Genomic DNA, 26112 nt, shown 5'->3' with positions numbered 1-26112 from the left:
ACGTTGGGTTCCCTGCATGGAGCCTGCTTCTCCCTCTGCCTCTCTCTCTCTCTCTCTCTCTCTCTCTCTCTCTCTCTCTCTGTCACAAATAAATAAATAAAATCTTTTTTAAAATTATTGATTAATATATTTGAGCCCATAATTTTATCTCTTCAACTATAAATGGAGCTTAGCAACATCCACCCCAGATCCACAGTCCTTATAGTTATTATTTCTGCATACTTCTTAAACACCAGCAACATTGTACCAGCTAGTGCATCCCTGTGATGGTTCAAGAAGCAGATGCCAAGATGGGATTAGATGTACAAGAGATTTGCTGGAGTAAATACTGTGAAAGATAAAGGGAGCAAGAGGAGGCAAGGAAAACCATTGGACCCTAGTGTAAGTCTGACACCTGTGAAGGGAGAGAAAAGGAAGGAGGATTGTATAGGAAGAGCCTCAGACTGCTGCACAGTTTTAGGAAAATTTTAGTCTGGATAAAGGGGAGTTCCCAAACCAGTCATCCACTAGAGGAGTGCCCTGTCAGGCAGGAACAGGCCAGCCCTAGTACAATTGCCATGCTCAGTCATTCTAGGAACAGCCTGGGGGAAGCATGGACTTCGTAGGAGCCTGATAGTGGATGCAGTTATGGCAGTCAAGTCTGTTTTTAGCAGGTTCTCCTGAAGGAGATCTGAGCTTTCCATTCTCACAACCACTATAGTCACCTTCCACTTACACTCTGCCTCAGTTCACCACAAGTATTAACAATCGCACTGCTATAACACGTATGGGTCTAACACTATTCACCCTGCCACCAGCGATGGAGCCCTCACTGGCTGCTCCTTCAGCCAGTGAGCAATCCTACTCTAGAAGCCCATTTTTATAGTTCAGTCAGGTTCTCTAGAAACAGAACCTAAAACAAGAATTCTTATTCCTCTTCACATGATTAAGTCAGAGTGCTCTTAGGAGAAAGGAAGTGAGGAACCAGAATGAAGCAGTGAGGAAAAGTGGATTCATTTGGAGTCCAGTTTCAGTCTGATCTCACGAGGAGCTCTGGAATACAAATTGCATCACAAAGTTAGTCTTGTCTTTAGGCAAGAAAATTACCCTTTTGTACCCCGCTGTCTGTCAGTCGTGTGCTATGGACCCAGAAGGTGGTGTGATGCAATTCCTGCTCAGCCAAGGGCACATTTTGAAGAAGAGATAACTATAAGCCATTAATAGTCAATTCTCACAACAGTTAAAGGATAGGTACACTGGCCCTGTAAGCAAATCAGGACAGAGCACCCACAGTATCACTGCAAATATCCTGAGATTATGTTATTAGTCCATACAAATCTAGTATCATTACCTTCCTGTTAAATTGGCCCTTTGATAATTAGGAAATACCTTTTTTTTTAATCTTTCATAATATATATCTCTCATAATATACTAATCTGTTATTAATACAGCCAAACTTTCTTCTAGTTAATGTTTAAAAGACACATTTCTTTTACATCCTTTCAACCTTTCTCCATCTTTATAATTATTGTATATATTTTATAAGAAATATATAGCTAGCTTTGTATTTTTATATAGTGTGGTAATCTTTGTCTTTTTTTTCTGCTAAGAATTTATTTAAATTGTAGTCAGTTAACATATAATGTAGTATTAATTTCAGGGGGAGAATTTAGTGATTCATCACTTGCATTTAACACCCAGTGCTCATTACAAGTGCCCTCCTTAGTGCCCATTACCATTTACCCTATTCCTTCACCCACCTCCCCTCTAGCAACCTTCAGTTTGTTCCTTATTGTTAAGAGTCTCTTATGGTTTGCCTCCCTCCCTGTTTTGATCTTATTTTATTTTTCCTTTCCTTTTCCTATGTTCATCTGTTTGGTTTCTTAAATTCCATGTATGAGTGAAATCATATGGTATTTGTCTTTCTCTGACTTATTTCGCTTAGCATTATACACTCTAGTTCTATCCAACAATCTTTTTCTTTTCACTGAAGTATTTAATCTCTTTATATTTAATGTAATTACTGGTTTTTCAAAGTTTTCTATTTGTTCCATTAGTTCTTCATTCCTTTTTTTCTCCTTTCTTCCCTTTGAAAGTTGTATTACTCAAGTATTTTTATCTTCCATGTTTCCCTTCTTTCAGCTTACTGGTTATAGTTTCTTTTTGGTATCCCTGTTGTTCTTGAATGCTTATCCAGAAACTATAACATCCATCTTTGGCTGAGTACAGTCTTCCCTATTTTAGTGTATCCTAGCCAATGTAAGAAATTTATAATACTTTGATTCCATTTACTTCTTTCTCATATTTTGTGCTATTATGGATATATATTTTTAAATTCTAAATACAATATAATATTATGTGGGATTCAAGTATTATTAAATATAATAATATTAAATATTATTCTAGATTTATGTACCTGCTTCATGACTCTTTCCTTCCTGTATCATCATCATCATCATTATTCTACTAGGATCTCATTTTTAGTATTTCATTTAGTGTAGGTCTGCTGGTGATAAATCCTCTCAATTTTTGCTTTTCTTAAAACATTTTTATTGCACCTTCATTTTGAAGCACATTTTCACTAAATATAGAATTTTAGCGTGGCAGTTATTTTCTTTCAGTACTTTAAAGATTTAATTCCATTGGCTGCTGGCTTCCGTTATTGCTTGTTTTTTAAGGTAGTATGTTACTCTCTGGTTGGTAAGATTTTTTTTTCCTGTCTTTGGTTTTCTAGCAATTTTACTATGATATTCCTAGTTTTTCTTTTTCTTTTTTTTATCTGTCTTAGGGTCTGTGAAGCTTCTTAAATTATGGTTTTAATGTCTTTTGTCAGTTTTTGGAAAGTTCTTAGCCAGTATTTCTTTAAATATTATAATTCCATCCTCTTCTTTCCTTGAGCTACAGTGACAACTACATATGTGTTAGGCTTTTTTGTGTGTGTTAGGCTTTTTCACTATTTACCATGTTTATTATGGGTTTTGTGTTTTGCTTTTTTTTTAAATTAATTTATTTATTTTTAGAGAAGGAGAGAGCATGAGTGGGGGGGGGGGGCAGAGGGAGAGGGAGAGAGAGTGCTCAGCATGAAGCCAATGGTGAGGCTTGCTTCCCAGGATCCTGAGATCATGATCTGAGCCGAAATCAAGAGTCAGCTGCATAACAGACTGAGCTACCCAGGCATCCCTGTTTTGCTGCCCTCCATTTTCCATTATTTTTGCTCTCTGTGACTTAATCTGAATTTTTTTTCTGCTGTGCTATCTTCTAATTCATTAATCTTCTGTGTCTAATCTGCTATGTAATCCATGTATTGAATTCTGAATATTACTTATTATGTATCTCAGTTCTAGAATTTCCATTTGATTCTATTTTATAGATCCCAGTTATTTGTAACATTCCCCAACTTTTCATTTATGGTCTTAAATATAATAATCACAGCTTTTTTTAATGTCCTGTCTGATAAATTCATCTGAGTGTCCATTTCTATTAATCTGTATTTTTTTTCTCTTGATTGTCAGACATTTGTTCCTGTTACTTTGCTTACCTAGTACTTTTTCATTGAATATCAGGTTCTGGAAACACTTCTTTTATCCTTAAAAGGAAGTGTTTGATTTTTTTTCCTCATAGATAATCTTGATTCAGTTTTGTTAGAGCTGATATTTTTCCAGTTTTCTCTTATTCCTAAGATGCAGCCCTTATACCTGTATCAGAAACTCTAGTCCTAGGAAGTAGTCCTTACATTTAGCACCTAGCTCTTACTCTTAGATTATAACCCATACTCCTCAGGAGTAGCCTTTCTGGGATTTCAGCTAATAGTCTGGAGCTATTGACTAGTCTTGAATTCCTACCTCTGTCTCTCTAGCACTATGAGATAATGAAATCTTTGCCCAGCTTTTTTAGTCACCCATCTATTGATCTCCATTTGGTTACTAGGAGTCTTACCCTCCTTGTGTACAGATTAGGATTTGGTAATGCCCAAAGTGGAAATTACATACAGAATTTGGGGCTAATACTTTATAGTTCCCTCTATTCCTTTCTTAGGAGTCTCAATTTTATGGGCAGCCCCAAATTCCAACTCTTCTTCCATTCCCCCTCTCCTTTTGGTTTTTCCAACCTCTTTTGAACTCTCTCCAATCAGGTAATTTCACCAAAATTTCTCTTATCAAGATCACCAGTACCTCACATTGCTAAATCCAATGAGCAATTCTTTTTTTTTAATTTTTATTTATTTATGATAGTCACACACACAGAGAGAGAGAGAGAGAGAGAGAGAGGGGCAGAGACATAGGCAGAGGGAGAAGCAGGCTCCATGCACCGGGAGCCCGACGTGGGATTTGATCCCGGGTCTTCAGGATCGCGCCCTGGGCCAAAGGCAGGCGCTAAACCGCTGCACCACCCAGGGATCCCCAGTGAGCAATTCTTGGTCCATTTCCTACTTGGCCTATTAGCAGTGTTTGACATAGTTGATCACTCCCTCTTCCTTTACTTATCTTCTAGTAAACTATACTTTCCTTGTTCTCCCTCACTAGCACTCCTATTCCTACTCAGTGGCTGATTTCTTCTCATTTCTCTCCAAGGTCTAAATATTGGAGTTCCTCAAACTTAGACCTTGGATCTCTTCTCTTCTTTCACTCCCTTGGTGATCTTATCCTGTCTCAAGGCTTTAAAGACCTTATCTATGCAGACAACGCCCAACTTTATATCTCTTTTAGATTCCTTCCTAAATCCCATTCTATAACATCTTGACCTCTTTTTGGATATCTACTGGACATTTCAAATTTGTAACATGTCCAAAACTAAATTTCTAGTCTTCATTACTCCCTCAAACCTTGTCTCACCAGGTCTTTCTCATTTCAACAAATGGCAGCTCCATCCCCCTCAGTTTTGCAGGCCAGAAACTTTAGTCATTCTTTATCTTTCATTTTCCTTCACACCCTACATCTAATCTGCTGTAATATTTTGTTGTCTTTAAAATAGATACACAACCACTTCTCATTACCTTCACCACCACCATCTGATTCATGCTACCATTATCTCAAACCTGAATTATTGGAGTAGTCTTCTAACTGGCTTCCTTTGTCCCTCTATAGTTTGATCTCAGCACAGATGTTGAAGTGGCCATTTAAAAATTCCTTTATTCTAAACTGCCCAACAAGCCTCCCAGGTCATTTAAAACAAACCCAAGCTCTTTCATTGGCCTAAAAATAAAGTAACCATATAATTTATCATCTAAAGTAGGACACTTTTGAAAATGCAAAGGACAATAGACATTAACTGAGACTGTTCCAGCAAACCATCTGAGTCCTATATGATCCCTGCCCCCTAACCTCATTCTCACTTTGTTTTCTTTTTTTTTATTTTTTTTTATTTTTTATTTTTTTATGATAGTCACAGAGAGAGAGAGAGAGGCAGAGACACAGGCAGAGGGAGAAGCAGGCTCCATGCACCGGGAGCCCCATGTGGGATTCGATCCCGGGTCTCCAGGATCGCGCCCTGGGCCAAAGGCAGGCGCCAAACCACTGCGCCACCCAGGGATCCCTCACTTTGTTTTCAACTCCACCAGTCTCCTAGCTATTTCTTGGAAAGGACAGATTTGCTCCTACCGCATATCTTTTACACTTGCTGATCTCCTGGATATCTGTATGACTTGCTCCCTCACTTCATTGGGGCTTTGCTCAGATGTCATTTTCTCAGGAAGACCTTCTCTAACCACACTGTTATTTAAGATTCCAATTCCAGTCTCACCTCACACTCTATTTTACTTGTCTACATATTGCTTGTTTACTCTCACCAGAAGTAAGCTCTGTGAGAGAGTTGGTTTTTTTTCCTCCTGTTTTGTTCACTGCAGTATATCTGGTGCTTAGAACTATGCTCAGCACATTTAGGTATATAATAAATATTGGAGGGCAGCCCGGGTGGCTCAGCAGTTTAGCACCGCCTTCAGCCCAGGGCATGATCATGGAGTCCCAGGATCGAGTCCCACATGGGCCTCCCTGCATGTGGCCTGCTTCTCCCTCTGCCTGTGTCTCTGCCTGTCCTTCTCTCTCTCTCTCTCTCATGAATGAATAAATAAATAAAGTCTTTAAAAAATATATTGGATGGGTGAATGAATATAAGTATATTGATTATTTGAGAATTCATTCAGTCACCAAATATTTATTGAGTGCTAAAATTAGAAATACTTACTATGCACCTGAGGTTACCAAAATAAAACTTAGAGCAACTTTATTACACATAAGGGTATGGGGATACCTGGGTGGCTCAGTGGTTGAGCGTTTGCTTTTGGCTCAGGACATGATCCTGAGGTCCGGGGTTGAGTCCCACATCAGGCTCCCTGTGAGGAGCCTGCTTCTCCCTATACCTATATCTCTGCCTCTCTCTCTCTCTCTCTCTGTCTCTCATGAATAAATAAATAAAATCTAAGAAAAATATATAAAGGTATGTAATTATTGTTGAAGTCAATGAAAATTATTCTTTATGATTCTAAGCCAATTTGTCTTATTTATAACTTTGTTGTTAAGTATTAAGTCTATACACTTTTTATGGAATCATCAAGGTTTTGACACCCATTTTGGGGACTCCATTTTTTTACACCTATTTTTATTCTTTACTTGCAGCAAACCATTGAAGATAAAAAGGGTATATCTGGATATAGTTACACCCAGGAAGAACTAGAACGAGTGTCTGCACTGAAGACCGAAGTTGATGAGATGAAAGGCCGAACACTCGACGACATGTCTGAAATGGTGATTACACTTGTTTAAAGATTTTATTTATTTATTTGAGAGTTTGATGGGGCAGGGAGAAGCAGAGGGAGAGGAAGACTCTCTCCTCAGCAGGGAGTCTCATGTAGGGCTTGATCCCAAGATGCAGGGATCATGACTTGAGCTGAAAGCACTTAACCAACTGAGCCACCCAGGCATCCCGATTATACTTTTTTAATAGGTTTTTTTTTTTTATTATTGTGTAGCTAGAGGCAGATGTTTTTGTGTTTTGTTTTTAGTGAAACATTCAAATTTTCATTTCTGCACATTGTTTACTCTATATTCTTTCATCTGTCTCTATCAATCACTTCTGAATGCTTCCATTCTAATGATTTGTTTAGCTTGTCATAATTTATGCATTTTGCAGGGCTTTTTTTCCCAGGAAACATGAGTTTATTAAATATCATATTGAATTATGTACTGAAATGCCTGCCTTATCTTTTTGGTTTTTGAAGTATGTAAAAGTCACAGAACATTAAGGAAATATTTAAGATAAAAAATAAGTTTTCCCAAATCATACCACCCTAACTAATAAAATTACTTCATTTTTGTGTATGTCCTTAGTATCTTTCCATATTTGGAGCTGAATGTGTGTTCAGCCTGAATGCATTGATGCAGCTTCATCAGACATTACAATGTTGAAATCTTTCCTTCCTTATTGGTAAATAGCTGCTGCCTCAGACTCTTAGAATGCCCACTTGCACCTGTTTTTTCCACATTGGCCACTTGCCCAGAACCCTCAGGATCTCACTACAATCTGAGTCCTAAAAAGATTAACATTTAACACAGCAGAGGCCTTCAAGACCCCATTAGTCTCTATGGCTGGTGTCCATTTTGATTGGTCATTACTTATATCCTTTGAGTTATTATATATTTTGAATATCACTTCATTATGTTATGTATATACTGTATAACCTACATAATTACATATTTTTAAAATAATACAACATGATTGTAGATATAACTTTCTTTTTTTTTTTTAAGATTTTATTTATTTATTCAGAGAGACACACAGAGAGGCAGAGACACAGGCAGAGGGAGAAGCAGGCTCCATGCAGGAGCCTGACGTGGGACTCGATCCCGGGTCTTCAGGATCACACCCTGGGCTGCAGGCGGCGCTAAACCGCTGCGCCACGGGGGCTGCCCTAGATAGAACTTTCTAATTTGTTTTTATCATTCAGTGTTAGATTACAAATATTTTCTTATATGGTTTATGGTCTTAATAATTGACATTTTGAATAGTTAAATGCTATTCTATCTTACTGAAACATTTACTAAATCATTTCCCCATTATTTGGTTTTGAAGTAATTTACAGTTTTTTTATTCTCTTATATAACACTTTAATAAATATATTTATGCATGTAGTTATTTTTGTTCTTTTGAATTCTTTTTTAAAATCTCATGTATTTTGTTTAAATGACAGGTAAAAAAACTGAATTCATTGGTATCTGAAAAGAAGTCAGCTCTAGCCCCAGTTATAAAAGAACTACGACAGTTGCGTCAGAAATGTCAAGTAAGTGAATTTGGTTTTGCAGTACTTTCAGCATCCCATCTTATTTGGATATACTAGTTAGAATTGTGAATATTTTACTTGGGTAATTTATAGAAAGCATATTATTATTATTATTATTATTATTATTATTATATTGATATAATTCCACAAAAAAAGAGTAATAATATGACCTATGAAATTTTTGTTTAATTTATGGTGTTTGTTTTGTCAAATTATTGGGGGGAAGAGAGAAGGAGAAGAGTTTAGGCTGAGATCACAAGTGCAGTTAGATTAGATTTTTGCTTTATTTTTTTTTTTTAATTTTTATTTATTCATGATAGCCACACACACAGAGAGAGAGAGAGAGAGAGAGAGAGAGAGGCAGAGACACAGGCAGAGGGAGAAGCAGGCTCCATGCACCGGGAGCCCGATGTGGGATTCGATCCAGGATCTCCAGGATCGCGCCCTGGGCCAAAGGCAGGCGCTAAACCGCTGCGCCACCCAGGGATCCCTAGATTTTTGCTTTAAATCTGATGCATATCAGAGGTATAAATATGAAGTCACATTCTTCTGTGGCCAGGTAAAAGCTCAGAGTCTGCCAATGAGTGCTGACAAGTTAATTTTAGATTAATGGACTTGCTTTGCTGGGGAGCAGGGCCAGGGGCAAACTACAAAAGCTTGTGATAAGTGATGAATACCGTTGCTTGGAAGCTGACTCTAACCACCACTTTGAAGCAAAACTGTTAGAAGGTAAATGCCCTCCACAAATCCAGATCAGATGGCCTCCTCCATCTGACATTAGCAGTTGTTATTTTATCACTCTCCGTGTAGTAATTTTAGGCTTGAATGTGGGTTGTACTGCATGTGCCTGAGTTATGGAACTATAAAATTCTTCACGAATGCCATCCAACGGAGCACAGTGAAAAATCACATCGTTTCCTTTTTATAGAAAATGCCATGGGTCTGAGACAGGTTTAGTGACTTATCCAAATAGAGTAATAGGCAATAAGAGAGTTGGAGCTTGACTCCAACATCTGTATTATCTTATTTCCCATCTCTTGCTCATTCCATTACACACTACTGCCATCACAAAAGAAATGGAAGCGACAAGTTCTGTTCTCTGGAGTCCATACACTCATAGGTGAGATGAGAAAAAATTCAAGAAAGACAAAAGATAACCCAAATTTAAGAACAATATAGATGGGGGTGTCTGAGTGGCTCAGTCATTTAAGCAGTTAAGCATCTGCCTCTAGTCTCTTCTTAGAGGGTGGTTATAAAGATTAGATGAAATAACACATATAAGGCACTTGGCAACAATGACTAATATGTTAGAACTTTAAAAAAAAGTATTTATCATTATAATTATTAAAGATAGTTTTAGAAGGGATATTATTGCTTTTCAACCAAATTGTTTTCTAAATAAATCATATACCAGATCTTAAAATCTACAAAGTCATTTATTATAATATAACCAAACCTGAAACTCATTTTCATGTGATTTAACCAGATTTCTCTGTATATGAAGCCCTACCTACTTCTCCCATCACAAAGAGATGTAACTATTTTACCACCATTTCCAAATAATACAACTCTCCAGTTCTTTCCACATAACATATCATCAAGTCAGAGGGGGTACCTATCAACATTTTCATCTCTGTCTTCTGCCGTGTTGAAAACTCACACTGCTAAAGACAAAGACTGTATGGTTCCACTTATATGAGGTACTTGGAGTAGTCACATTCACAGACATAAAGTAGAATGGTGGTTGTGAGGGGCAGGGGGAACAGAAAGTTAAGTGTTAAATGGGAACAGAGTTTTGGTTTGGGAAGATGAAAAGGGATTTGGAGATGGAGACGGACAGCTGCACAACAATGTGAATGTGAAAATGCCACTCAACTGGACACTTAAAAATGATTTAAGTGGTAATTTTTATTTTATGTATATTTTATGTAAATTTCACCACAATAAAAACTCTGTTTTTAAAGATTTTTTATTTAGAGAGAGCATGCACACAGGAGGGGGAAGGGGCAGAGGGAGAGAGAGAGAGAAACTCAAGCAGACTCCCTGATGAGTGTGGAACTTGCCATGGGGTTTGATCTCACGACCCCAAGATCACAACCTGAGCTGAAACTGAGTCAAATGCTCAACCAACTGAGCCACCCAGGCTCCCCTTAAAAAAAAAATCTTTTTAAAAAGAGTGCAGGACTTGTCTATATTTGCGTTAACTGTTGTTTTTTTAAATGTCTGAGTTCAGTCTGTTTGGTGAGTGCATAATGCTCATTTTGTTTATCTCCATATGTCCATCTCCTGCATCCATGTATAGTTCTATTTTTATCCAGAAACCTTTTGTGATAAAAAATATACTGAAAAAAAAGGCTAACCATGTCATTGATTATAAACTCTTTGTACATATTAACTGAAATTCTTAATTGTTCTCTGCTTTGAACATTATTTTTTATTTATTTTTTTAAGATTGTATTTATTTATTCATGAGAGACACAGAGAGAGAGAGAGAGAGAGAGGCAGAGACACAGGCAGAGGGAGAAGCAGGCTCCATGCGGGAAGCCAGACACACAAGTTAAAAATAATGTTCAGGCACTTACCACTCAAAACTACATAGATACAGTATATTGGTAAAGTGCAGGACTACTGAAAAATACATTATACATCTAGCTTTAATGGGCAACTCAAATATTTAGGAAATTTTATAGTGAAGTGTTAATACATGTTATACTTGCATGTTTGCATGTTATAAATTTGAATATTAATAACTGTTTGAAAATTAGAGCATCACAGCTCCAGATATATAACTTACATTTATCTAAATCTTTTAGGAGTGCCCGGGTGGCTCTGCGGTGACGCGTCTGCCTTCAGCTCAGGTCACGATCTCAGGGTCCTGGGATAGAACCCTGCATCGGGTTCCTTGCCCAGTAGGGAGTCTGCTTCTCCCTCTCCCCCACTCACTTTCTCTCTCAAATAAATAAACAAAATCTTTAAAAATAAATAAATAGGGATCCCTGGGTGGTGCAGCGGTTTAGCGCCTGCCTTTGGCCCAGGGCGCAATCCTGGAGACCCGGGATCGAATCCCACGTCGGGCTCCTGGTGCATGGAGCCTGCTTCTCCCTCTGCCTGTGTCTCTGCCTCTCTCTCTGTGTGTGTGTGACTATCATAAATAAATAAAAATTTTAAAAAAATAAAAATAAATAAATAAATAAATATATATATATATATGTATATATATATATATATATTATAGTCACCTGGAAGTTAGAATAGGATCTTGAAAAGTTTCATGTTTATTAGGAGTAGTTCTATAAATTATGTCATTAAATGTCATAGTACATATAATTGCTAATATATGGGAAAAGCTAAAATACTCATTTTAGATTATATAATACAATTATTGATTTCTTTTTTTTTTAATTTACAATAGTCACAGAGAGAGAGAGAGAGAGGCAGAGACACAGGCAGAGGGAGAAGCAGGCTCCATGCACTGGGATTCGATCCCGGGTCTCCAGGATCGCGCCCTGGGCCAAAGGCAGGCGCCAAACCGCTGCGCCACCCAGGGATCCCCAATTATTGATTTCATTGAAATATTTCTTATTGATCATTTTATCTTATAAAAGTAAAAACACGCTCTTGGTAAGAATTCAAACTGTGAAGAATTGTTTAAGGGAAAGAATAGAAATTACTTCTTTCTCTACACTCTCCAGAAGTAAAACATGTCCTTATGTGTTTTCCAGAAATTTTCTGAGAATTAATTGATGTGTAGTTATTTATTGGCTGCCTAAAGTTTGTTCTCTATACTTTTATTCTACTCTCTAAAAAGACAAAGGCCTTTTTTGGTGTTGGAATTCAACTGATATTAACAAAATTTCTTCTTCCTTTTGTTTACATTTGCTGTACTTTTGCTTACAGTTTACAAAACTGTACTTTTGCTCATCTTTTGCTTTTAGCTTTTTGAAAATTATCTTCTTTTAGCTGTGTCTGAATAGGTCTTGAATTGGGTTTGAGTATGTGATATAATCTGAAGGGTTTGTTTTAATAAGTAAGTTTAGCTCATTTATATCTATTGATACGCAGACATATTTGATCTTAGTACATTTTATGTATAGCTTTTGATTTTAAAGCCTATTAAAAAAAAATCTCATTTGTCTTCTCGTTCTCTCTCTCCTTCTCCATGTATGTGTTTCTGGCTTGTGGTTCTGTTCTGGTGGTTCTATTTGTAACCCCACTGTTAATCATCCATTTCTATAGGTAGTATCTATTAATCCCTGTTGGGAGCAGTGATGAAATTAGTATATTTCCTTTTCCTTCTCATTCCCTTCTCTTTCTTTTATCACCTGATTTTAGTCAATTGTGTCTTCTTACAGTTTGCCTTTATACTTTTAATATACTTATAACTTGATTCATCAGCTTTAAATTATCCTTTGACATTCCCCCCACCCATCCCCAGCAATTAAAAATTGAGGAAATCAGCTTATTTATTGTAACTTCCACCTTCTTTTACCTTTCCCTTCCCTGTTTTTTGTATCATTTCTACATTGTCAGGGCATGTAACATTTACATTCTGTTCTATTACCCTGATTGCCACCTTTGTTTTCAGTGTTCAACCTGTAATTAGATTCAGTACTCATTACCAATCCTTTCACTTCCTCTTTTCCTAATTTTTATTGTCTGTGATTTGTCCTCGAGGAGGATCCTCAAAAAAGCTCACAAGAACAATATTCCCTGATGAGTTTCTTACCTTAAATATTTAAAAAGCAGTTTAACTTGAACATAAAATCTTCCTTGAGAATTTTCAAAGCATAGCTTCACTGTCTTCTAGGGTTAAGTGTGACCATGAAGAGATAGGAGGCCAACCTAATTTTTTTAGTGCCTCAATCTTAAAAAGAATGTCTTTTCCAGTTGTTAGGTACTGGGGATCCAGTTTCTCAAATGTATCATTTAAAACTTCCTGGTGAATGGGGAGTTGTTTAATGGGTATAGAGTTTCAGTTTTGCAAGATGAAAAGTTCTGGAGTGTGAGTGTATTTAGTACTTAACTGTACACTTAAAAATGGTTAAGATGGTGCATTTTATGTTATTTTGCAACAATTAGGAAAAAGATTCCAGGTTTTTAAAAAACTTTCTTGGAAATTATTAATTTTATCGTTATTTTTTATTCTGTTTATTCCTGCTAATGCTTTTGGTCTAAGATTTTTATTTCATCTGCTATTAACGTAAGTACACCAGCTTTCTTATGATTAAGATTGCTTGGTCTCCTTTTTATTTCTGTTTTCTTCCAGTTTTCTATGCCCTTTTGTCATGTGTCTCATAAAATGGCATATAGCTGGATCTTGTGTGGGTGGTTTCTTCTTTGAAACTCTGTCTTTTGAATTGGTGAATTTAATCCCATTTACATTTACTTTGATTATTCATTATTGATACATTGGTATTTGTTTTCTATTTTGTGCATCCTGTTTACTGAGCTTCTTCTTCCTGCTCTTCATTGCACTGTTTCTTTTTATCTTCTTTATTCCCCTTATTTCCTTTTTTATCTTCTATTCTGATACTGTTTACTCTTAAATTTTTAATGTCTGTTTTCCTGATTTAACAAACACTAAATTTAATCAGCATCTCCCAAACAATACAAGGACCTTACAATAGTTTAACATTCTCTTCTGCTTTACATGTGTGTTGTTATCCTCTGGTAGTTTATTTCCATTTTTTTTTCTTCATCTCTAAAAGCAGTTGCCAGGGTGGTCATTACTTATAATTACTATTTTATACAGTCATTTCCTGTTTAGATTTACCCACATATTTAACAGTTCTCACCATTGCTGCTTGTATGTTGACCCTTCCCTTCTGGATTCTGTTTCCTTCTTCCTAAAATTAAATTTCTTTGTTTTGTTTTCTTGTAGTATTTCTCTCTGTAAAGTAAGCCATCTCCCCCCCCCCCCTTAAATAATAGCTTGCTCATTGCTTTCTGGTTTCTCTTGTGTTGAAAGGTCTTCTATCAGTTTAATTATCATTAAAAATATTGGTAATATCTCCCTATAATTAGTTGTAATATTTTTCTTTGTCTTTGGTGTTATCCAATGTCACTAGTCTTATTTGCTTTGCTGGATTTGTGCTTTTTGTCTTCCATTAATTCTAGGAAAATTCCACATATCTTCAAATATTCTCTCCCCTGTTCTTTTTAGTCTGATCTTCAGTGACTGCTATTAGATGCATGTTAGGCATACTTATCACATCCCTGGGGGAATGACAGGGAATGTCTGTCCCCTTTTGCATGACTTCGCCTTCATATTTTTATCTTCTTGTCTCTCTGTGATGAATTTTAAATAATTTCCTCAGCTCTGTTTTCAAGTTCATTCTTTTTATCTTCTGAGCTGTGTCTAATCTTATGTTTATGACATTTAATTTTTAATTTCAATGACTATTTTTTCATGTTTGTCTATTTTTACTCACTGTGCTTTATTTTACTTTTTTTTTAGCCTTTTGCTTTCAGTTCCTCCTTGATATCCTTATTTCAAAAATATTTCTTTAAAAAAAATTTATTTAATAGTTTTATTTCTAGTATCCGAAGTTCCTGGAGGTGCCGTCCTACTGGGTTTTTTTAGATCTTCTGATCTTTAGTCCTAGGGATTGATTCCTTCCTTGTAGGTTTATACTTTTAGATTGTAAGCTTTAGTACAGTTTTGTCTTTTGAATCCCAGCAGCTAGGATGGAGGTTGTGTCCCTCCAGAGTGGCTTTGCAGTTAGCTCTGCCAGATATTTTAGAAATATTACAAACTTGGAGCTAATTTTGAATTACTGTCTCAGCTTGGCGGTTCATGCAGGTAAGGGTAAATTCAAACCCCAGACCTGCCTGAGGACAGGCCCTTTCCTCCAGCTACCTCTGCAGCAGCACGTGCATTTGCGGATTAGTTTAGCCATCAGACTCATGGACCAAAAAAAAAAAAAAAAAAAAGCTGTCATCTACTATAGTATCTTCATCTCATTGAGAGGCCCAGCAGCCACAGCCTCTGTTGCCTCTTCTCCCATTTAGGGTGTGTATGACTGTTACCCATGAGAGCCTTAGGTATCTATAGGTAGGTCCCTGTGATACAGAAAAGTCACAGCTCCTTTTTACCACCAGTTTTTCTTTTCCAATAAAAGTTACAAGATTTTAGTTTACAAGCCTCTTTTGATAAAGCAAAGTTAATGCAATGAAAATCAGAACATCTAATTAATAAATCTAACAGCGAAGCAATTTTGATGCATAAGTTAACCTGTTTATCATAGGCAAGCAGTGTTTCAAATGATAGAGCTTCTACTTGTCTTTCAATTCCTTCAGACGTTCCTGTGAGGATAGTAGTGCTGTAGGTCCAGGCTCCACTGGCTACAATTTTCAGGCAAGAGCCATGATGCCAGATCCCCACAACTCATCTTTTCATCTTGATTTTGCTACAGAAGAAGCAAGTGTACTTGGCGGGCTGGCTTAATTCCATTTTCATCACCATTTTCCTGAGGGAGGCGCTATAACGAGTCCCATATTTACGGATGATTCTGACCTTCTTGATGTGTTTAGCCATGTCACCCCGAACTAGATTTGGGTCCAGGAGAGAGCTAGCACTAGTTTTGTTTTTTTTACGAATATGGAATGCTTCACGAATTTGCATGTCATCCTTGCACAGGAGCCATTGCTAATCTTCTGGATCGTTCCAGTTTTAGTATATGTTCTCTGTAGCGAGCACCCCACTAGTCTTTTATACTGTCCTAGTCACCCCAAACCAGATGCTGCCCCATACAACAAAGGAAACGCACACATTTATGTTAACTCTCCGTTCCCATGGAAACTACTATGTGAAACCAAGGTCATTCTGAGACTGGCTTGCTTCATTCCAGGCCTGGTGTTAACCCTTTCCATCCAGGCTCCCAAGCTGAAAAACAGCTTGGATTCTATGGAGTTCTCAGTTCTAACTTTCCATTCTGTCTTCTGCCCTGCCTGAACATTAGAATCACTCCATTACCAAGATTGAGTGTTCCAGCTTCCTTCACCAAGGCCAACCACAAAGTGTTCTTTGTTTCTGGCCCTGGTCATTCCTCTTACTTTCTTGAGTTCATTTCAGCTCTGGATTTGAAAAGATGTTTGCTCCACCTTATCAAGCATTTGTAGATATTTTTTAACATTTCTAAGTATTTATAGAAGATTTTTCAAGTTACCTATTCCAAAATAATACTACATTAGAAGAAAGTTTGAAACTACTCAAACAGCCTGAATTCAAATTCTGACAGTATAATTTGTACCCTTTCTAGCAGTATAATCTTTGGCAAGGTACTTGGCCTCCATGAAATTTCTCCCAGCATGATATGGGGATATCAATACCAACCTCAGGGGGTTGTGGTGAGGTTGAATTATTGACAAGGGTAAAGCTCAAAGGCCCCACTGTGGTTTGCAGATTTCTAACCAAGCCTCTGCCAAAGCCTTCAGCGTCTTCTCACACTTCCCAGACATACTCCAGGATAATAACCTACTTGTTCATCCTAAATTATTGTTCCTCTCTCTGACTCCCAAACCTTTATATATAGTGTTCTTTTTTTCTGAACATTCTCCTCCCTTATTCACCTTCCCCCTAACTATTGTACTAATCCTTCATCCCTCAACTTAGATATCAGTTTCTCTATCCTTACTGATCTCCAAGCTGGGGTTAGGTCCTGTGAGAGCCCTGCATTCTCCTATAACACTTAACATTTGCCCATCACAGCACTCAACAGGCTGTTTACTTGTCTGAACATACTTTAGGGGAAGGATTTTGGCTGTTTTGCTCACTGTTGTATCCTCAGCTCCTAATAAAGAGCCTGGCACACAGCTCAATACATGGTAGCTATTATTTTTATCAGCACCTTCATCTGTCATAATTCTCAAATGTCTGATTGTTGTATAAATAACTCTTAAGTATGCCAAGAAGCTTTGAGTTAAGTTACAAGACTGACAAGGGCATGCTTTGTTTCAGAGCCACATTTTAGGCCTTTTTTTTTTCACTTATTCAACCATTTATCCTTTCATACTAGGAACTAACCCAGGAGTGTGATGAAAAGAAATCCCAGTATGATAGCTGTGCAGCAGGCCTTGAAAGCAATCGGTCCAAATTAGAACAGGTAAGAAGATAGTTTTTATTTTAACAATTTAGCAGAAACTGCCTATGCATGCATGTTTTCACTACACCAATATCAAATGATTCCCAAATCTTTACCCTCATCCCCTGAGCCAGTCTCCTAAGCTCCAGATATCTTTATTTCTTCAGGCTTGATGTGTGCACACTGAATGCTCCATCTGTACCACAACCACAAAGTCCAGGTCCCCATCATGCATCTCTTAGATTCCCACAGTAACCCAGATCTATTCTCCCACCTCCATCCTTGCCTTCCTAAGGTTTTTTCCTCCATAGAGAGCCAAAAAAAACCTATAGAAATCTTAGGACACCCTCACTGCTTCTCAATTACTCTTAAAATCTAACTTCTAAACTGTGGTCTATGTGCTCTGGTCCTTATCCACAGAGCCATAGCCACACTGGCCACCTTCCTGCACATCAAACAAGCCAAGCTTATTTTCACCTCATGGCTTTTGCTTATAGCTCTTCTCTCTCTGGAACACTCTGCCTCCAACTCTTTGCCTTGATCTCTCCTTTTCATCATCAGGTCTCAGGCTAAATGCTACTTCCTTCTAGAGGTCTTTTCTGATCACCTTATCTAATATTGCCCGTTCAGTCACCCTATCACATTCTACTGCTGCCTTTCTTCATAGTACTCACTTCCATCTGAAAGTTTGCTTGAATGACAGCAGGAATCTGTGTTATTGTTCATACTGTGTCCTCAGCACCTAGCACAGAGTTGGGCACACAGTAGGTACTTAATAAATGAATAACTGAAGCTGTAAGCTCTAGAAAAGATTGTAACCTCTGATAAACAAAATTGTAATCAAGAAAGAAAAAATTATGCTTATGGCATTTTACTGTACATTTAAGGTCATCCTCCCTGTATTTTATTATTCTTTCAATAATGTTGCCCATTTAAAATTATATATTGTAGGAAGTCAGAGGACTCCGCGAAGAATGTCTTCAAGAAGAAAGTAGATACCATTACACAAATTGTATGATTAAGGTATAACAAAGAAAGTGGATCAAAAACTTTTCTGAGATTTTTCTGGATTAAGGACTTAACTAAACCTTAGTCTTTCCGCCTAGAACCTAGAAATACAACTTCGTCGAGCTACCGATGAAATGAAGGCATATGTCTCTTCTGATCAACAAGAAAAAAGAAAGGCAATTAGGTGAGTAATTTTGTTGTTTCTACCTTGAGTTACTTAATGTTTCCACCCATACACTTTTTTTTTTTACTAAATTTTTAATTTAAATTCCAGTATAGTTAACATACAGTGTTCTGTTAGTTTCAGTTATACAACACAGTGATTCAGCAATTTTATACATTACTCAGTGCTCATCATGATAAGTATACTCTTAGTCCTCATCACCTATTTCACCCAATCCCCCATTTGCCTCCTCCTCTGGTGTGTTCTCTATAGTTACGAGTCTGTTTCTTAGTTTGTCTCTCGCTTTTTTTTCCCTTTTTCCCTTTTTTCCATTTGTTTTGTTTCTTAAATTCCACATATGGGTAAAATCATATGGCATTTGTCTTTCTCTGGCTGGCTTATTTCATTTAGCATTGTACTCTCCAGCTCCATCCATGTTAATACAAATGGCAAGATTTCATTCTATTTTATGGCTGTCTCCTTTTTTTTTTTTTTTTTTTTTTATGGCTGTCTCCTATAGAAGCTTTATAAACAAGGTGGAATTACTAAATTACTAAGATTAGGGGTACTTAAATAAGCAGATACTAAGATATTATTTAGGATTAAATCTTGTTGGGGCCCCTGGGTAGCTCAGTTGGTTAAGCGTCTGCCTTTGGCTCAGGTCATGATCCCAGGATTCTGGGATCGAGCCCCGTGTTGGTGGGGGCTGAGCGGGGAGTCTGCTTCTCCCTCTCCCTCTGCTTGTGCTCTCTTTGTCTCTCTCAAAAAAATAAAATCTTTTATTTAAAAAAAAGGATTAAATCTTGCTGAACATCTTCTGGATAATCCAGCCCTACTACCTAAGTAGGAACACACATAATTTTCTTGTTGGCTTGCTTACTTTTCTTTTTTATCATGTCAAAAAAACATATAACATGAAATTTGCCATTTTTACCAGTTTTAAATATATAATTCAGTTGCACTGATTACATTCACAATGTTGTGCAACGATCACTGGTATATAATAGCAACCCCTTTTCATCATTCCAAACAAAAAAACTCTTGTAATAATTAAACAATAACTCCCCATTCTCCGCCCCCAGGAATACATATAATTTCATGGTTCCTTTTTTATAAGCCCTAAAATTGATCTATTTTTAAGTCCCACGTGGCCTGGACTCTTGTCTCTGCCTGCTCATTGTGTAGTGTGTGACTTGTATTTCAGCTAGAAGCTGTGTGTTTGTAGTGTGCCAGCCTTCAAAACAAGGAAGAATGTGTAAATACCAGTAGCCCTTATATGGTGATTTTTTTGATAATCCAAACTTGTAACATACTGTAATAAATCAAATTCTGCCTAAAAAAAATACATTTATAGTTGAATTGCTAGCTGTGACAAAATGCAGTAATTGAACAAGATAAGCTGTCTTTGCCCCTTACTACAATTCAGATGTTTTTTACCATCCAGTAAGAACTTAAAGGATTCATATTTATTCTAGATTGCAGTTGAGATTTTTAGTGGCGTATATATCAATGTTATAAAAAAGGAATCTAGTAAATGGAATGTTGCAGAGTCTAATTTTTTAAACCTAAAATGCCCTGGAATGCAAGCCAAACTGAAAATGTCCTATAAATAGAACAATATTTTTTCTAGTATTCTGACATATTACACATATTAAATGTACTCATTCACATTCTTTGAATATAACCTTTGCTCAAATAAATTTGTATGGTCAGTGGTAACATTTTATAAATGTGAGAAGTTACTTTTATTCTTGGAAAAAAGAAGTTTTAGAAATTAAGTTCCATTTCTTCCATTACAATATAAATAATAAAGAAGGAAATATTCCCCCTGAACTATATTGGTTTTCTGGCCAGATATTCTTCTTCATCATTTGAAAAATCATCATAAACCTTTACCATTCTTTTGTTTTCCTATAGAAAAATATTTTGGGGATCCCTGGGTGGCACAGCGGTTTGGCGCCTGCCTTTGGCCTAAGGCACGATCCTGGAGACCCGGGATCGAATCCCACGTCGGGCTCCCGGTGCATGGAGCCTGCTTGTCCCTCTGCCTATGTCTCTGCCTCTCTCTCTCTCTCTCTGTGTGACTATCATAAATAAATAAAAATTAAAAAAAAAAGAAAAGAAAAATATTTTGCCCTGACGAGAGTAGTACATAAGAATATTATGAATAAAATGCAGTTGGGCAGCCCAGGTGGCTCAGCGGTATAGTGCCGCCTTCGGCCCAGGGTGTGATCCTGGAGACCCAGGATCGAGTCCCATGTCAGGTTCCTGCATGGAGCCTGCTTCTCCTCTGCCTGTGTCTCTGCCTCTCTCTCTCTCTCTCTCTCTCTCTCTCTCTAATAAATAAATAAAATCTTTTAAAAAATAAAATGGAATTAATTATACTCTAAACTCATCAATACATGTTTAAAATATTGTTATTATAGACACAGTATTTTTATTGTTATCCCATTTTCTACTTTTATGATATTTTTGAGTAAGACCAAAGGTCTAAGAAATTAGCATGGTTTTGAAAAATTGTCTACAAATTTTATTTGAAGGGACAGCATGTTTTATTTCAAAGTACTAAAGAGGGACTCCTAAATTTTTTTCTTTTTTCTTTTTTAAATATTTTATTTTTTTATTCATTCAGAGAGAGAGAGAGAAGCAGAGACACAGACAGAGGGAGAAGCAGGCTCCATGCGGGGAGCCCGACATGGGACTTGATCCCAGGTCTCCAGGATCACACCGTGGGCTGCGGGCGGCACTAAACCGCTGCACCACCAGGGCTGCCCCTAAAATTTTCTTTCTAACCTGGTTTTTCCAGTCCTGAGTTTTGTGACCTTAGGCATATCATTTCCTCATCTATAAAATAAGGAGAGCAATTTATACTACCAAAGATCAAATTAAATATAATACATGCAGCAGTTATTTGGAAATTGGACAGGAAACAGGACAAGCACTGTGTTATGTTCTCTTCCTGAAACCCCAGGGTATGCTTGGTATGTAACAGATGCTCCATAATTATTTCTTGGATAAATTCATGAAATAAATTAAAATAATTACATATTAGTATAATATGGTAAAAGAGCATGAGCTTTTGTCTTCTTGTTAAAATATAAATGAAAATTCTAAAACAGTTTGGACATTTCTCAGTCCTAGGGTAATAATTGAATTATTTAAAGCTCTCCAAACTTGGGGTGCCTGTGTGACTCAAGCCTCTGACTTGATTTTAGCTCAGGTCATGATCTCAGGGTTGTGCGATTGAGCCCCATCTTGGGCTCCACCCTAAGCTTCAAGCCTGCTTAAGATTTTCTCTGTCCCTATACTCCTCCCTATACTCCTCTGTCCCTATACTCCCTCGCTAAAAAATAAATAAATAAAGCTATCCAAACTATATCAGTAAGTTCTTAAGGAATATATCATTTACAATCTCCTAGCTATTTTTACTGGAAAGCCGGAAAGGTAAACAGTTTGACTTAGTATCTCATAAATTTTAAGGTCAAAATAAAAGTTCATCAAGTTTGTGTTTATTCCCCTCCACTCTCATTTCCATGTCCAAATTCTGCCTTCAATCCAGCTCTCTAAGGACTTTGAGTACTTTTTTTAAAGATTTATTTATTTATTTGAGGGAGAGAGAGTGGGAGCAGGGGAAGTGGCAGAGAGAAAGGGAGAGAAGGTCTCAAACAGACTCTGTGCTGAGTACGGAGCCCGAGGGGAGCCTGGATCCCAGAACCCTGAGATCATGACTTGAACCAAAACACCAAGAGTGGGGCGCTTAACCAACTGAGCCACCCAGGCACTCCAAGGACTTTGAGTACTTTTGATTGCCATTCTCTCCAGTCTAGTCACGTTTACCTCCCTTTCTACATGAATGTGAATCTTCCTTCATTTTAAGCTGCTAGAATTTCTCTTTGTGGTTTATGATTTCTTACATTTCCAGTTTTGTGCTGTTTAACTTCTTACTACGATGTAGCTTTACACAGAAACACTGTCTTTTTCTAAATTTGAAGTCTAAAGTTTCTTTTATCTTCTTTTTATTATTGGTTCCTTTGTCCTCATCCTTCAATCTTTGTCCTTAACACTTTGAATATCACTTTTTGTCTTATGGAGTATTACAATATAATTATACTTTTGGGGCGCCTCTCTGGCTCAGCTGGTAGAGTATGCGAGTCTTGATCTTGGGATTGTAGGTTCAAGCCCCATGTTGGGTGTACAGATTACTTTAAAAAAAATTTAAATCTTAAAAAAAATATATGCATAATTATACTTTTGTTTAAAACTCCAATACAGGGATCCCTGGGTGGCGCAGCGGTTTGGCGCCTGCCTTTGGCCCAGGGCGCGATCCTGGAGACCCAGGATCGAATCCCACATCGGGCTCCCGGTGCATGGAGCCTGCTTCTCCCTCTGCCTATGTCTCTGCGCCTCTCTCTCTCTCTCTCTCTCTCTCTCTCTCTCTGTGTGTGACTATCATAAATAAATAAAAATTAAAAAAAAAATCCAATACAGGGCAGCCCCGGTGTCACAGCGGTTTAGTGCAGCCTGCAGCCCAGGGTGTGATCCTGGGAACCCAGGATCGAATCCCACATCAGGCTACTTGCATGGAGCCTGCTTCTCCCTCTGCCTGTGTCTCTGCCTCTCTCTCTCTCTCTCTCTCTCTTTGTGTCTCTCATGAATAAATAAAATCTTTAAAAAAAAAATCCAATACAATATTATTTGTATCTTTTTATTTTTACTTGAAAATTATAGGGGTTTTTTTAGCTTACAAAAGAAATGCTTGTAAAAATAATAGTAACCATTATGAAGTATAGTACACAAAAACTGAATGTTGTCCATATTGTCATGCCTCAGAAATGCCTATTGTTAATATTTTGGTGTAGGGGCACCTGGATGCCTCAGTCAATTGAGCATCTGACTCTTGATTTAGGCTGACCTCATGATCTCAGGGTTGTGAGATTGAGCCCCTGTCAGGCTCTAGGCTCAGTGCAGTCTGCTTGTCCTTCTTACCGTGCTCCTTCCCCCCCAACTTGCAATTATCTTTCTCTCTCTCTCTCAAATAAATAAATAAATACCCTTTAAACAATAAAAATAAATAAATAAAAATATTTTGATATATAATTACTCCGTATTCCTTTCCCATGCATTTGTGTGTGTGTGTGTTAGCAAATGCTTGTATGTATATTATGTATATGTATACAAAATCTTGTATGTATATGTATACAAAAATCAGGTTAAATTATTTATACAGTTTTTCTTTTTTTCTTTTTTTAAGATTTTATTTATTCATTAGAGACAAGAGAGAGAGGCAGAGACACAGGCAGAGGGAAAAGCAGGCTCCATGCAGGCAGCCTGGTGTGGGACTCGATCCCAGGACTCCAGGATCATACCCTGGGCCGAAGGCAGGTGCTAAACCGTTGAGCCACCCAGGGATCCCCTACAGTTTTTCTCTTAATTATTTATCTAAAATTCTCTCTTTCAGTATTTATAGCTCTACCCCTTCCTTTTTACAAGTCTATATTATTCCTTTGAATGGATGTACCATAATTTATTTAAATATTTCCCCATCTATTTACATATAGTTTATTTGCAGATCTCACTGTTATAAGCAATGGTGAGGTAAACAGTCTTTACATATATCTTTAGTTATGAGAATTTTTCTTTAGGGTGACTTCCTAGAAGTAGAATTGCAGGGTTAGATGTTATATAATATTTATTTAAAATGTGTATTCTAAAGGGCAGCCCTGGTGGCGCAGTGGTTTAGCGCCTCCTACAGCCCGGGGTGTGATCCTGGAGACCAGGGATCAAGTCCCACGTGGGGCTCCCTGCATGAAGCCTTCTTCTCCCTCTGCCTGTGTCTCTGCCTCTCTCTCTCTCTCTCTGAATAAATAAATAAATCTTTTGAAAAAACTAAAATAAAAAATAAAATGTGTATCCTTTCTCCTTTCTACAAACCTCTTCAAAAATAAAGTGTGACTGGGGTGCCTATCTGGCTTAGTTGGAAGAGCATGCAACTCGATCTCTGGGTTGTGAGTGCGAGCTCCACCTTGGTTGTAGAGATTACTTAAATAAATAAGAACTTAAAAAAATAAAGTGTAACTTAAGCAAATGTGTTACCATTGTTTTAAGTGTAAATTAACCAGAAATAGTACTCAACATTTTAATTCTCTTAATTTCTTATGCAGTGTTTTGTAGGTTTTTTTCCCCGTAAATTACTGTTTACTAGAAGAATTGACAAAAGATGGGGAAAGAGTGTGTTTGGTAATGGTTTTCATTCTGACTCCAATACTCTAAACTATGTTGTCTAATATGTTTATATTGATAAGTTAATTTATAATTTAGTTGTATGATCAAATCAACTGAAGAAAATTGAAGCTAAATCATTATGTTGATTTCCTAGGGAGCAGTATACAAAAAATATTGCTGAACAGGAAACCCTTGGCAAGGTAGGAATATATTATTTATTTTTTTAAGTGTGTCTAATTCAGGCTTTTAGTACATGATTTTATTTTATTTTTTATTTTTTTAGTACATGATTTTAATATTATCATTCTTTTTAAAAGGTTATAGTACAGTTTTCAAAGGGAAATTGCATCTTTCTTAATCTCTTGCAAAAATGAAGACTCTTCTTCAGGAATTTATGAGTATAGTGCTCAACCAGCTGTGCCACCCAGATGCCCCTTTATTTACATTTTCTGGTTTGAATTGTTAATTAAAAAATATACATGTATCTCTGCTTTTACATAAGCACTGAATTGGCTCCCATAAACCTATTAAGTAATATTCTAAAGTTAAACTTTAGAAAATAAATGGTATGGAAAACAATAACATAATTACTAAATAGACTTTTGTAAAGTCTTTTGAAAAAGACTTCTTTAAAAACTAAAAAACGGGGGCACTTGGGTGGCTCCGTCAATTAAGTGCCTGCCTTCAGCTCAGGTCATGTCCTCAGGGTCCTGGAATCGAGCGATGTTATATACATCGGCTCTCTGCTCAGCAGGGAGTCTGCTTCTTCTGCTCCCTCTCCCTCTCCCTCTATGATCTTTCTCGCTCTCATGCTCTTTCAAATAAATAAAATCTCTAGAAAAACCATATGAAGACATTTATTATGGAAAATTTCAAGTCTATATAAAAATAGAGAAATAATGTAATGAATTTATGTGTAACCATCAGTCAACTTCAATAATTAAACTCATGACCAGTCTTGTTTTTTCTATAGTCCCATCCATTCCCACCCCAACTCATTTTTAGGTGAATCTCAGAGATCTTATTTTTTTTTGGTCATATTTCAGTTTGTATCATAAAGGCTGTTTTTGAACATAACCACATGCCATTATCATGCCAAAAATAATTTAACATAATTGCATAATACCAAATGCCCAATGTTCAAATTTCCCTGATTGTCTCACAATTTCTTAATGGTATATTTGTTTGAATCAGGATCCTAATAAGAGTTCATACAGTGCTATTAGTTAATATAGCTCTTAAGTCTCTTTCTCTAGGTTACTCTTTCATCTTTTTTCTTTACAATTTATTTGTTGGAAAGTTAAAAAAAAAAAAAAACTGGTTATTGTCCTGATGAGTTTCCAACATCCTGAACTTTGCTAATGCATCCCTGTGGTGTCAACTAC

The 26112-nt window shown here is 36.9% G+C and overlaps 1 protein-coding gene and 1 non-coding gene across 6 annotated transcripts in view; one reads left to right on the top strand and one right to left on the bottom strand.

The window, feature by feature from the left end:
* The window catches only part of IFT81 (intraflagellar transport 81), a 179434-nt gene that overhangs the window by 149621 nt on the left and 3701 nt on the right, over nt 1-26112 (top strand). For all 5 annotated transcript variants that reach the window (XM_055321886.1, XM_055321882.1, XM_055321884.1 and 2 more), the window contains 6 exons: nt 6591-6719; nt 8162-8251; nt 17269-17355; nt 18286-18357; nt 18441-18526; nt 24882-24927. In XM_055321886.1, the coding sequence (XP_055177861.1) occupies nt 6591-6719; nt 8162-8251; nt 17269-17355; nt 18286-18357; nt 18441-18526; nt 24882-24927 (510 nt within the window). The remainder of the gene's footprint in view (nt 1-6590; nt 6720-8161; nt 8252-17268; nt 17356-18285; nt 18358-18440; nt 18527-24881; nt 24928-26112) is intronic.
* On the bottom strand, nt 15846-15950 carry LOC129508440 (U6 spliceosomal RNA). The gene has a single exon (XR_008664178.1). It is a non-coding gene; the product is annotated as a U6 spliceosomal RNA (small nuclear RNA).

Source organism: Nyctereutes procyonoides, unplaced genomic scaffold (assembly GCF_905146905.1).
Source record: "Nyctereutes procyonoides isolate TBG_1078 unplaced genomic scaffold, NYPRO_anot_genome, whole genome shotgun sequence".
NCBI classification, from domain to species: Eukaryota; Metazoa; Chordata; class Mammalia; order Carnivora; family Canidae; genus Nyctereutes; species Nyctereutes procyonoides.
Note: the sequence above shows the minus strand (reverse complement) of the source record. Positions and strands in the feature narration are given on the sequence as shown.